Genomic DNA, 14,198 nt, shown 5'->3' with positions numbered 1-14,198 from the left:
TGTGTGTGTGTGTGTGTGTGTGTGTGTGTGTGTGTGTGTGTGTGTGTGTGTGTGTGTGTGTGTGTGTGTGTGTGTGTGCATCTAGTAAACTGTACTTTTCCGTTATCAGGGCAACAGCTGTAATGAATGCTTAGCACGCACTCGCAATGATTTGACAGCTTCTGCTGACGATCCTCACTGGTTCAGTACAATTTCATACATTTTACTATAACCGGTCCAAAAAAAAAAAAGAAAGAAGCAAAAACGGACAATTTCTGCAAATCTGCCAAATGACAGACATCTCACAGGTAGACCTGTCCTTCTCTATGAGCTGGCATTGTGGACAAAGGTTTTTTATGGGTGGTGAGGGACAAACATCTAAGTTAGGGACACATTTGAAATACTGCTGGTACAAACTTAGAAATACACAATTCAGATTAGCAGGCGTTATCTGAAAGATGTGCAGTGTAACACTGAAGTATTTACTGAATTGAATTCAACACTCGATGATTTCCCAGGAAAAAAAACAAACTGTCTTAGGAGCAGAGCAAAACCATGCGTGATAAATTTAGCCATTATGCAAAATTATGGATCAGTGCAAGGTACGGTGTGAGACTATGTTATGTGTACAGAATACACAGACACACACACACACACACACACACACACACACACACACACACACACACACACACACACACACACACACATCCCTCCACTATATTAGGGCAGGAAAGCAGTTTACATGTGTATTAGGTTCTTTTTACTGTAATACTTATAAGACTTACAGAACTTAGGGACTGCGCCGCTGAAGATATATTCAAGAAAAATCTCAGTAAATGTTTTTCACTCACTTCCTTAAGCAGGCTGGCCAGATTTCCCATGCCATTCTACTGTCAGAGCCAGATTGTAAATATTGCTGTTAAAAAGGTAGAAAACCAGAATGTCTGTCAATATTTTCTTACTTCAACACTCACTGATTTGCCACTAAGCCATAATGTTGTTCTATATACATAGGATGATCACTGCATGCATGTGGTAGCATGTTAGAAGTGTTGCCCCGATAATGGAAAAGTACCAGTAAAACAAGACTTTGTTTTTACTTTCTGATAAGGTTTCTCAGAAACTTGAGTATATTTGCTCTCTGTAATTTTCATTACAAACAACGTCCACAAATCTGAGTCCAAAACTGTTTTGCCTGTTATGTCACTACTTCGAACAAACGTGCCTTTGGTAAACTGGGTAATAAGTACATATTTTAAATATTTAATATATGCAATATACATTTTGTTCTAGTGGTTACTCCCTCATTTTCCTGCTAGCCCAAATAGCTGCAGAAGTAGTAGCAGCATATAAAATCAGTTGCCAGTACTGGATGATTACTGTAGCTGGTATATGATATGCTTGCACTGGTCATTCAGGAGCTTTGCATGAACTGATTAAAATCTTAAATGACTTGATCTTTGAAATCATTGCTCAAGACACAACCCAGTCTTCAGCAAAATGCCATACACAGTGTGCTTAAGTGCCACACTATGGCATTAGTGCAAGTGTTGCCTACCTCTGCCCTAAAGTAACATTCAAGTAAGAACAAAATACACAATATCACAAGCTTGTTACTACATCCTCCCTGTGTTTGATTTAACCATTAGTATGTATTTTATCTCACAGCGTGATTTGGCTGACATCTTAAATTCTAACATCATTGTGTTGTAATATTATTGTGACCCTTTATTGTATGTTATGCTTCAACAAAAACTAAATTAAAGCCTTATATGTTCCTTTTATTCATGGTTGACAAAATACTTTTTTTACAGGGATTGGGAATGGCCTAACAGTTTGTTCCAGAATTTTATAGTAATGCACTGCAAGCATATAAAATATAGCAGACTTGGGTATGATTCTTGCAAACAGTACTTATGCACTTTCTTGACAGTCAGCAAGTCAAAACGTTTGTGCTAATCACTAAATTGTTGCAGAAAATGTGTGTGTGTGTGTGTGTGTGTGTGTGTGTGTGTGTGTGTGTGTGTGTGTGTGTGTGTGTGTGTGTGTGTGTGTGTATATGTGTGTGTGTGTGTGTGTGTGTGTGTGTGTGTGTGTGTGTGTGTGTGTGTGTGTGTGTGTGTGTGTGTGTGTGTGTGTGTGTGTGTGTGTGTGTGTGTATGTGTGTGTGTGTGTGTGTGTGTGTGTCTAGCTGACCGTATATAGCTAATAAAATGTGTACAAACAACCATAATAAATAAACTCATTTTCATTTCTTAGTGAAATGTCCTCAGTTTACTTACATATCATTAAGTAACATAATCCACTTCAGATTCAGCCATCTGCAATACATATGTTATACCCGCCCTATCATCTAACATTTGCCAATGATCTAAACAGAACTGAATGTAAACAATAGTCAGCAAGAAAAATTAAATGGAAATATCCCAAAGTAAGTGACTGAAAAAACATAGTGAATACTAATGAAACATTTATGTTTATGTCTTACAGTATCTCTCTGTTAGAATCAGAAATTTATACAATTAATTAAGAACAAAATGCATTCAATTTCTCTGCAAGATTCTTGTCAGAAACAATCTCTGGAAGTCTATCTGCTGACTATTTTTTCTACTTCAGTGAGATGGGACAGCCCACCTTACTGTTAAAATAGGATGGCACACCTTACCTTTTTCTAGAATTTCTGACTGGTCCTGAGTGAAGACAGTCCTGTTTCTTTGCTGAGAGTTAATTGGTTGATTCTTCTGAAACTCAGATTTCATGATGGAGGCAGCACCAGACACAAGTTTGAATGCACTGCAGTTAGTTTCCTCTCTTTCTCTGGCTGTGAAGGCTAAGACCATTGAGAAATGAGAGACTGATTTTGTTATGGAATAGGTTTGGAAGATGAAGAATGTCCAAATAATGGAAAACAATACATGAAAGAGAACAACATATAATCTGAATTGTTAATTAATTGTTTTTTGAATGTGCAAAGTTAGTGATTAATGTGTTTACAGTGTCTGAAGCTAAAAACTGACATATGTATTAGAACTCAAATCCTCAGAATATACTTTAATAGCTTTTGTGGAAGGTGTCAGAAGAATGACTGTTGTTGAACTGAGTAGGGATCAAACAGCAAACTTATTCCTGGCAATGCAGCATACCGAACAATGCTCTCAGTGACTATAAGCTATGTATTTTAAAGTGCTTATAACATACTATATTCATGTTTCTAGCATTTCATATCCCCTCAAAATTGAGTCTATATTATATATTCAAACTTTCTAAACTTCAAATCCCATATGTTCGATAACATATGATCGAAGTTTAAAAGTTTGAATGTATAATAAAACAAACAAAAAAAAACTTACCTTAATGGTGCAGACAGGGGGCCACACCCCCCCCCTACTTAAATATACCAACTCTGAGATTGCACTTCAGTACAGAAAAGGGAAATTCTCATATTCTGCACCAAACGGCGCCATTACATTTAACCTTCGAACTCTTGAAATGTCGATCATATTCGACATTTCAAGCACTCTGAGTTCTAATAGGAACCCAAAAATAAATATATAGAAACATGATCATTTTATTGAAAAGTTAAGACAAGAACACAAACTCATAATGTAGGAAAACGCAAAACATCAAAAGAGAAAATTCATGTGTTTACGCAAACAGCGTATTTGATACACAATTTTTCTCATAAAGGGCATTGCAAATATTTTAAGCTCTAAGGCCTCTCATAAATCTGAAGGAATAGAAAAAGGTTTGGCACCTGATTAAAGATGCACTAATTTAACGATTTACTGTTACAGATTATGTCTGCAATTCTGGTATTTCAGTTTGACAAAGGTTCACTCTTAGAAAAGAACTTAAACTAGTTAGGCGGATGGTAAAAGGAGTGAAAGCTGACAGATGAATGTATGAGTTTAAGACCCTTTCATAGAAAGGCTAATCTGTCGTAAAAGTTGAAGTACAGTTAATTGCATTTTGTAAACTGCTGCTGAACAAATGTCATGGACAGAGGCATTTTTTGAAAAGGAATACGATAATTGCTGTCCTTGAAGATCATCTTATCCCTGCACAAGTTTTTCCATGATTATGACCAAATGGAAGACAGTAAGAAAGTGTTTGGATATGTATGTTTTGTGAGCTTATTGCCTCTCCATCATGCAGGAAAGGACACACACTGTGCCTAATTTAAAAGTCTTTTGCTCTGTCTAAGTGAAATGCTGTCTGCTAGTGGACATTGAAGGAATGAAAAAACTCACTTCTCACTGAATCTTATGTATGGAAGACAGGCTGTAGTCATATCCTCAGAATACCTGAGCTAATGTTTCAGTTATATGACTATAACAGCACTTGCTTATGTTTCATTGCATTCACTTCACAGTGAATCAATATCATAACTCTTCCATTAAAACAAGTTGGAGGTGGTCCATGGCTGGTGCACCTCAAAGAAAGAGTGAGGCATGTGTTACATTGTCTTTCAGTTCTGTCTTTGAGGTGCAGCAGCCTTGGTGTCAGAATAATAAATAAGAGTAGTGTTGGGTAGGGTGAAGCCTTCACATGGGGCAGGGTGAAAAATAGGTCTTATTTGTATCACATTTTCTCATAAAATGACATGACAATGTATGTACTTGATATGTCATTCACAAGTTTTTTTTTCTTGGTACATACCCACAACTGACTGTCAGCTGCCAGCAGCTCCTCTCCTCATTCAGTAGCCCTACTGGACCTCATTTAGCCCCCCCCCCAGGGTCGACCCACCCACATCCAGGGTTGGTGAGGAGATCAAGGACACCACTGCAGCATCATATTGCCTCTGTGGAGCATGTCCAAATACCAGCTACCTCACAGCAGCCTCGCAAGCTCTACAATGGATGCCTTTGGGATGTGTATGTGCATGCACTTGTGTGTTTGTGTGATGGGTGTTGGCGGGTATGTGGTGTATGCTATAAAAGGGGCATTTATGACCTCTTGTACTGACACTGACTGGTCACACCTACACCAGCAAGCTGGTGTTACTGTTTGCACTCATCAGTTCTCAATTAGACTGCAATGTCTTCATAGACTATCACTTACATCTAAATGAAAATATTTGGATGCATTTTAAAGTTTACTTCTAAAAGAACAGTACTTTCCCATATTCCTTTACTTTTACTGTTGAATCTTCCCTTTTCCCTGAAGAGAATGTGTTGAATTATGTCAACACCAATGCTGATGAACACTTTGTAAAGCTTATCATGAATTTAGCAGCAATATTGTCCACATTCCCATCCCTAGCTTGTGATGGCCAAGCCCATATCCCTGGTAAGGAAATGTCATCACTGTGCAAGACTGCACTAGTATGCTGCTAATTATCCGACTGGAATCAGCTCTTCAATCCCCCAAGGAAGATAAGGTTGTGCTGCCCCTTCCAGCTTACACACACACACATACAAATACCACATGCATATATATGTATGCAGGCAAACACAGAAACACAGACACATTTTATATCGATCTATATATATATATATATATATATACATATATACATATACATACAAATACAAACACACACACACACACACACACACACACACACACACACACACACACACACACACACACACACACCATACCTCCGAACCTAGTGCAACAAATCTGGACAAATCCAAAAGTAATGGTTGAACAAAGACCCCAAAGAAGGGATACATTTTAAATATTGTTGTTATAAATTTAGTAAGTAGCTAGAATAAAATGTTTTGTGCTACAATCCAATTTCTGAAGGATATGAAGTCTGAAACTCAAATGTCTGTCGCTATTTAGTGAATTCAGTTCTAACTGATATGCCAAAAAAGCACAAAAGTTTGGAGGAACAGAGCAAAAATATAAGGCAAAATATGGACACTCCATGAAAATCTGAACAGTTGAGTGGTATATCACACACACACACACACACACACACACACACACACACACACACACACACGCACACACACACACACACACACACACACACACACACACACACACACACACACACACACACTGGCAGTTTCTGCAGAGGGTTAAGGCTGTGAGCTGTGGTACAAGTTTTTTTCCCCTCAGCCCTTCTTTGCCTACTGAAATGAGGTTGTTGGTATAATGATGAAGGGAGTTAGCTCACAGACAAGTGGTATAGGGTCTGAGTCCCACTAAGGGAAATTGGCTAGGCTTAAAATGGTCCACAAGGACAGCTAGTTTAGTACTTACCTAGGAACCTATGAACTTATGTGTGATGTTGAGCAAGTCACTTAACTAGACATTGCTCTCAGGTCGACCCTGAAAAGTGACAGTGTGTTCAGTGGGCCTACCTGGTAAATAAATGGGTATTTACTTAGTTATATTTGCAGGAATCTCCTCTTGACAATACGGGTAATAGACGCGTTTCTATGTATCCACAGATGGTGGGTATTTATCTGTAGTTATTTAAACATCTAAATAGTAGCTGCTCTACATACTTTATAGTGATTCAGCCATTCACTTTAGATTAACTAAGCCAAACGTATCCATTTTAATGGAGGTACTTAGTTGTCATTGTTTGACTTGCATTTTTTATGGTGCTGCAGAGTAGATGAAAAGCAAAAATCCCAGATTTTGAATGCAGTGGTTACTGCTGGATTTTGATACATCAACATCAGAGTGCATCTTTGTGTTCATAGATGTATTTATTCCTTTTGCAAAAATATACTAAACTAATATTTGAAGTGATTGTTGATGTTGTGAATGTTGACAGTATATATACCCACTTACTGTGATGCCCATGTAACTGTTTTTATAAGTGTTTTTGTGGGTGGCACAAAAAAGTGTTTGTGCATTTGTGTGAATGTGGAAGGTGTAGAAAGAAATAAGTATGTGCTGTGGAGTCTGAATGTGGGCCTTTGTGGTGCAGACAATACTCCATGGATATGGGGGGATGGTGTAACTGAGAACTATTGAGCATAAGTGCACTAACACCAATTTGCTGCTGTTGAGATTAGTGTTAGTACTGAGTTTTCTGAAACAGCTAGTCTGCTCTTGATAAACTATAAGTCAGATACAATGGTTTTGTTTAAGTGCAGCATCACAGTGTGATTGAGCAGTGGACAAAGACATATGCTTATTGGGTACATCCTGTGTATGTATGTGTATTCCATGTGAATGTGTGGGTGGCCATGTCATGCAAGATGTTAACTGCATGTGTGTGCATGTGTGTGGGATGTTGAAGATATGTGTTTGTGGGTAACTGACAGAAGGTGTACAGTGTTGTGTGCAAGGCATATGTGTACATGTTGCCCTCACAGCAATATACAGCTGTGAGTGTGTGTGTGTGTGTGTGTGTGTGTGTGTGTGTGTGTGTGTGTGTGTGTGTGTGTGTGTGTGTGTGTGTGCGTATGTTTGTGTGTGTTGTGTGTCTCTGTGTGTTGGTTACAGTGTAAAGGGAAACCGTGGAGCTTATTGGACTGACATGAGATTGCTGGGCACAGTATACTGGGTTTTAGTATAAGTAGTAATATACTGGCCAAACAGCAGTTGCTTTGGACCAACGTAGCCATGCAGCACTGTTTTTCAAAGAAGTATCTATTGCCTCATGGTTATGCAGTACAGTGCACATTTGCATGAGGGCAGCATAAAGGACAACTGTGGAGCATAGCTGGACTGACACCTGTTTGGTGCCCTGCTGGAGAGACATGGGCATAAATGCAGGGGACTGGCTGCAAGAACTGGGTGTGTCCTTAGCTAACATCCTTCAATAGCTACAGTCCATCCCTTGGCTATAGCAATTTTGTTTTGTAGAGAGATGGCTAGAGCACCTCGGTTTACTGATACATACATTTGTGTGTCTGTCTGTCTGTGTGCCTTTCATTGTACATGGCTGTGTAGAGGTGTGCCATTATAAGCCCGGTGTGGAAAGTAAGCATAGTGCAGTGGAAAAGTGTGGAGAAAAACTGTGGTGATATCTAACTGATACACTGGTGGTAATCAACAGGTGTCAGTATAATTGGACAGCTGTCATGGTTACCAGCAATTGTATAGTTGTGGTATCATTTAGGCATTGTGGCATTGCTGTATGGAGTGCTGGGCAGTTCTCTGTCATTCCCTAGTACAATGCATATGTATGCATGCATACCTCTCAACTGTACAGATTTTTGCAGAATGTTCAAATTTTTGCCTTACATTTTTGGCCTTTTTCTCATAAAATTATGCTTTTTCTGACAAATCACTGGTAAATCATTGAGGATTGAAGTCAGAAGATAATGCCAGACATTTGAAATTTAGACTTCAAACCCTTCATAAAATTCATGCTAATGCAAACTCCGTTATTCTATCAACTTTCTAAGTTTGTAAGAGCAATATTTCAAAATTGTCCCTATTTTCAGGCCTTTGCCCCCCCCCCCCATTATTTATGGCTTTGTCCAAATATCTTGTTCTAAGAGGTTGAGAGTTATGCATGTAATACAGCTGGTGTACAAATACTGTGTAATAAAAAGTACACTGTGACAGGTTTGTGAGAGAGGATGGTGACTGTAAACAAGAGAAATTAATTTTCACTGATCTGAGAGAGATAACTTTAGCAACATTGAAGTGAAAGGCATAGTCACAGAAAATGGAGCCAGAGTCCTCCATGGGTTATTGGTGGAGACATAACTGGTGATGCAAGTCAGACAACCTTTTATTTGCTTGCTAACAAGTTTTCAGTGGGTTCAATGAGTTATAAAAGCATGGATTAGCTGGTACATTTCGCATGAATAATAAGTTTCCCTTTCCCTTATGAGATATTTTTCCCATATCACTATATGGAGCTGTTTTGTGTATTTGGTTTGTGTATGCTGCAAAAGGGGCAATTGTATCTGGGTATTAGCAGATTGTGTGTTTGTATGTGTGTGCATGTGTATGTGTATGGGTCTGTGTGGAGTTGTAGAATTTGTCATTTTGTGATGTGTAACACATATGTGGGCAGCTGCCAGTGTACAGTCTTTGTTGTCATGATTATATCTGCATTGACCTGACTCGAGAGCAGCATTGCATTATTGAAAGATGCACGTTGTCCAATGGTTTGTAAGTACATTGTTGGTGCGTGGCCAGTTATTTGCCAAGACAGTATCATAGTTTTGTGTTTACTTTTACAGCTGCTAGGGGTCATGACCTTAAAATAGCTCATGCATTGCTCTACATTACACAGTGAAGCTTTGCAATGTAGAGATGTGGGCAGTGCTCCATGGCTCATGGTACTCTTTCAATAACTGTATGTCAGTGAGTTGTCCAAATGTTGATATGATTTAAGATGGGGGAGAAATGGAGAACTGAGGAGTGGGCATGGTGGGTTGTTTACAAAAAGTACAGAAGTAAAGTGTCCCAGCTTGGAGTTGGATACACTAAGCAATGGAGAAATGAGTTTACTACTCACCTCAAAGTATGATCAACAGATTTCAAACTTGTGTGATGGGCTAAGTGTAATGTTGCTCAGTTAACATTAATTAGCTCAAAAAACAACAGAATAGGGAATAGAATCAGAGAGGGGGAGATCAATAGCAGACTGAGGAAGAGTGGAAGTGTAAAGCCATGAGGAAAGTAAATTGGAGGAGTGAGGGGGTTGTTTAAGTTTGAAATGTTGAAGCTGTTGCTGTTATTGCAAAGGTAAATTGTTGAATAAGTGAAAGGGTCCAGGACTGCTACATCTAATGAAGAGAGCTGGGTGTTTAAGTTGAGTATGTTCTTTTCTGCTGTTATAAACTGATACAAAAGAGCATAAGGTAATGTCCCTAAATACAACTGTCAGTGCACCATCCATGAGGATTGTGTTGTGGTATTGTAAAAACGTGCAGACTGGTGAATAAAAGAGCATTAGTTGCAAAAACAAAGACAATGATGCAACATATGCTGCCTGTGATAAGCTTTTTTCACTTTGTATGTGACATTCAGCAGGTTGGCTAGGAGTGAGTTTTAATGGTTTAACAGTGTACATTGTGAAGCAGTATTAACATTAACTGATGGGAAAATGTGTGTATACAGGTAGGAACAGCATATCCCTCATCTATCCAGATTTTCACAGAATATCCAATTTTTGTCTCACGTTTTTTTTTTATCTGTTTCTCAAAAAGTTTTGGTTTTCTGGGAAGTCATTGAGGACTGAAGCCACAAAATAATGACACACATTTAAGTTTCAGACTTCATGTCCTTCAGAAATGCATGCTAACAGAAATCCTGTTATTCTAGCAACTTTCTATCTTAAGAAGAGCAATATTTAAAATCTTCCCCTATTTTTTTAGACTCTGTGCCCCATTATTGTAGACTTTGTCCAGATTTCTTGCACTAAGAAGTTGAGGTCTGATGAACAGTAACAATTGTGATTCTGTTGTGCTTTATACAGAGTGCAGTTAACAACCTCCAAAATATTCTATAATGCAAATATCTAGTGAGATATACACAATAAGATAATATTTACAATAAGTAAAGAATATCAAAAGCTTTTGAGTTACTCATTAATAAATACACAGAAGCATTTCATTGTTATGTAAAGCTATGTATGAATTAACATTGCTGACTTCATGCTAAAACAATATTACTATATGCAAAGATATCCATTTAAGCAGCAACTGTGCATTTCAAATTCATAGTATTACTAGTCACATTTTTTAGGAATGGTTAGATTTATGTATATTGTGAGCTGACATAACTTTATTTTCTGTGAAAGTACTGCTCAGATAACAGATATAAGGAGATAAATGAGGGAGAAAGGAGATTCTGCTGACATGGAAGATGGCAATCTGGGATAAAGACAATAAGCTAGAGGGGGCTGGAATCTACAAGAGAAAAATAGCAAAAGAACCAAGGTATTATGAGCAAATAATTAGAAAGGGAAAGGTATTAGAATGGGAAGAGTCAAAAATGTATTTATTTAGACTTCAGGCTAGACATTGCCTTCCCTATCAAGGATTTGTATCAGACTATAGGCAAAGAGAAATAAATAGGGGGTCCTAAATGAAAGACCAGTACTGGTAGAGGTTTTTAGTGGGATCTAGAACATAAGCTGTTGTTAAAAAGGGATAATTAGTAAGGCATATAAATTATTGCATGATAACTATAAGAATCAATCAGAGGAGATTAAAAAAAACTGGGAAGAGAGATTGGATAAACGATTCACAAAGAAACAATGGGGGATACATGTATGACTCATAAATATGCAACAAGTTTCAGAAGATTTAGGATCTTCACTTGGAAGTGTTTGTATGGGTTTTTTTTGTACCCCAAGTACACTCCAAATAATTTTTTCTCAGGTAGATTGCAAATGTTGGAGGTGTGATGGGGAAGAAAGAGGTAATTGAGAACATATTTTTGGGAGTGTAAAGATTTGGCAGGATTCCCTGCAGACTACTTTGTCAGAAATACTGGGTGAGTAAATTGGTGTAACTAAGGAAATAATTGTTTGAGCTATGATACAGACTTGGAATTGCTTAGACATAGTAAGGCCTTGCTGAGTCTAATTATGGTGGCTGCCAAAAAAAAAAAATCAATTACTAGAAAATGGAAATCAGAGTTGAATCTAATCTGTACTAGAAGTAGTGAGTATAGTAGCAGAGATAAAAAAATGGAAATATGATCTTTAGAAAAGGGTAGGAGCAAATTGCATAGAAATAAAATGGGAATTGTGGAAACAATACATGCCGAATAATGTTTTAGAGCAGGAATGAGTTTAAAAGATGACAGGATTTGAATAAGCTATGTAATGTTTGACTGACAACGACTGGAGAGATTATAAGTGATGTATAATGTTTGCAACTAAAAATATATCAGTATCATTTGTTTTCACTTATATAAATGTATGCTTGTCCCATGTCATAAGAAATAATTTAATAAAGATATTACTTGTTTTAAAAAAGGAGAGAAATGAAGGAACACTTCAAATAGCACAATAGGCTATGTGCATTGTTATGCATAAGTGACTAATTAGCTGAACCTTACCAGCAGTTCCAGATTATGATAGGGGCATTTTGTGTAGCTGCCAAGGCAAATTACTTCAAGGGAGCAATTAGGCTGGCATGCAATATAAGTGGTATATTATTTTTCTTAATACTATGCACGCTGCAGTGCTTCACTCTATTTAGTGTCTGCTTTCTGATTAAATAAATAGCAAACACACAGTCCTGACTCCTATTCAAACTGCATTTGGAATAATTCAAAAAAAATTCTAAAATATACTGTAAATCTGTACATTCACAGCCTTAGTTCAATATATGTAGATGTTAAGTGTAACCACACAGCTGTACCAAGGTAGCAGATTTGGTGTTCATGTATGCAAGGCTGTGAGGACAAAAAGAAAACTTTACTGAGAAATGTGTTTTGCATCAAGAACATACCTCAGTATGCACAACAAACTATAATTTTCTTCTGAGCTGCTGCAATAGATAATAAGTATCAAATGATAATGTCTGTATTATTGACAAACTGTGTCATCCTCTAACATTTACTTGAAAATCACATTTTAATGAGGGAGGGGGACGGAAAAAAAGGCAAAATCAAATCAGCAGCACTTGAGACTTGAGAGTAAGAGAAGACACATGAAACATCCCATATGCACCCATTCTCATTTTTGTAGATTTACCCCCAGAAGTCCAGCAGCCACAGGCACAGCAGGATGCTGAATATGTTTTCTTCACTACTTATTTGGTTTGTGTTTTCCATTGCACAATGCAAATGAAACACATAGTGTACAGGAAGCAGTAGAATAAATGATCACCTGGCATGGCCCTGGTTGCAAAATGCATATCTTAACAGAAAAAAAGCAAAGCAAGCTTAACAGCAATGATCAAACTGGAATATATATTTTCTCTTTTTGGAGAGGATAGTTGTTCTGTGGATGAAAATTACTTGCCTTCTTCATTTGCTCAATTTAAAGTTGGCATTAAGGGCTAGTATGCATTTCTGTAAAACAAATTGAAATATTCACTCTCTCTTCTTAATATGCTGGCAGGCAACTAGATTTTGGAGGGGTAGTTGTGTTGTGGATGAAACTAACTTATCTTCTTATTTGTTCAGTTTAAAGTCTGATATTAAGGGCTAGTGTGCATTTGGTGAAATAAGTTGGAATATTTATTATCATTGTTTGTGGGGTCTAGCTATGCTGTGCTGTGTATGAAAGTAAGCCCTCTTAATTTGCTTAGTTTAAGGACTGGCATTAATTACTTCTGTGCATTTGTGTGAAATAAATTGGAATAATATATTCTCAGTTTTTGGGGGGTGCCTAGCTGTACTGTGGATGAAAGCAACTTGTCTTCTTCATAGGTTCATAGGTTCATAGTTTCATAGGTTGGTACTAGGCTATCAGCCCTAGGGCCTATACAAGCCTATCCATAACAATTCCATGGCTATTTCTTCCCACACTATTTACTTCCCTGGACCCCTGTCTAGGAGGGTGACTGATGTAATCCCCAGGGTGAATTTCCTTTCTCCTATCCAATCATCAAGGTTCCTTTTGAAAAGGGCCAAAGAGGTGCTCTGCTTGACATGTATGGGCAGTCTATTCCAGAGTCTGGGGAGTCTCTGGGTCAGGAACCTATCCCTCCAGCATGCTTTGTTTATTGTGTTGACAAGGTTTAGATCCCTGGAGTGTGTAGCTCTAAGGGATTGGGATTTCTTTAAGTGCAGCATGTCCAACAGCTCTGGGTTTGACATGGCATTGTATGTTAAGCAGAGATCGCCTCTGAGTAGACGATATGTGACAGAGCATAGCTGGAGACTTTTAAGGTGGTCAGCATGGGTCATCTGTTTTAGGCCTGTGATTCTTTTAGTGAGGTATTTCTGTGGCCTTTCCAGTTGTTGCAGATGTCTTGAGAGGTACATACCAAATGAGGCATTGTATTCTATAATGGGTCTAATGAGGGATGAGTACAGTGGGACAATGACATCCTTTTTTCTGGATGAAAAGCCCTTAGTGATGAGGTGTGCCAAATAGAAGGATTTCCTGACTGTTGTAGCAATGTGGTTATCAAAGATGAGACCACTGTCCACCTGTGTCCCTAGTCTCTTATCACACTTTCGGTGTTTAGTGTACTGCCACCTATGTGGAAATTCACGGGTACATGTTTTTTCCCAAAGGGTATAACTATACATTTCTTGGCATTGAGCTTGAGCCCATGGCTCTGGCACCAAGCATCTGTTTCTGTAAGGCCCTTTTCTAGAGTATCCACATCATTTGGTGATTCAATAATGGCTCCCAGTTTGCAGTCATC

The 14,198-nt window shown here is 38.0% G+C and overlaps 1 protein-coding gene across 1 annotated transcript in view; it reads right to left on the bottom strand.

Moving 5' to 3' along the window:
* The window catches only part of PAX4 (paired box 4), a 538,072-nt gene that overhangs the window by 470,930 nt on the left and 52,944 nt on the right, over window positions 1-14,198 (bottom strand). Inside the window, exon 3 of the mRNA XM_044087307.1 lies at window positions 2,648-2,812. Within this exon, the coding sequence (XP_043943242.1) occupies window positions 2,648-2,812 (165 nt within the window). The remainder of the gene's footprint in view (window positions 1-2,647; window positions 2,813-14,198) is intronic.

This window comes from Protopterus annectens, chromosome 11.part0, assembly GCF_019279795.1.
Source record: "Protopterus annectens isolate FY-2018-M chromosome 11.part0, PAN1.0, whole genome shotgun sequence".
Taxonomy (NCBI): Eukaryota; Metazoa; Chordata; order Ceratodontiformes; family Protopteridae; genus Protopterus; species Protopterus annectens.
This window is presented reverse-complemented; position numbering and strand designations above follow the sequence as displayed.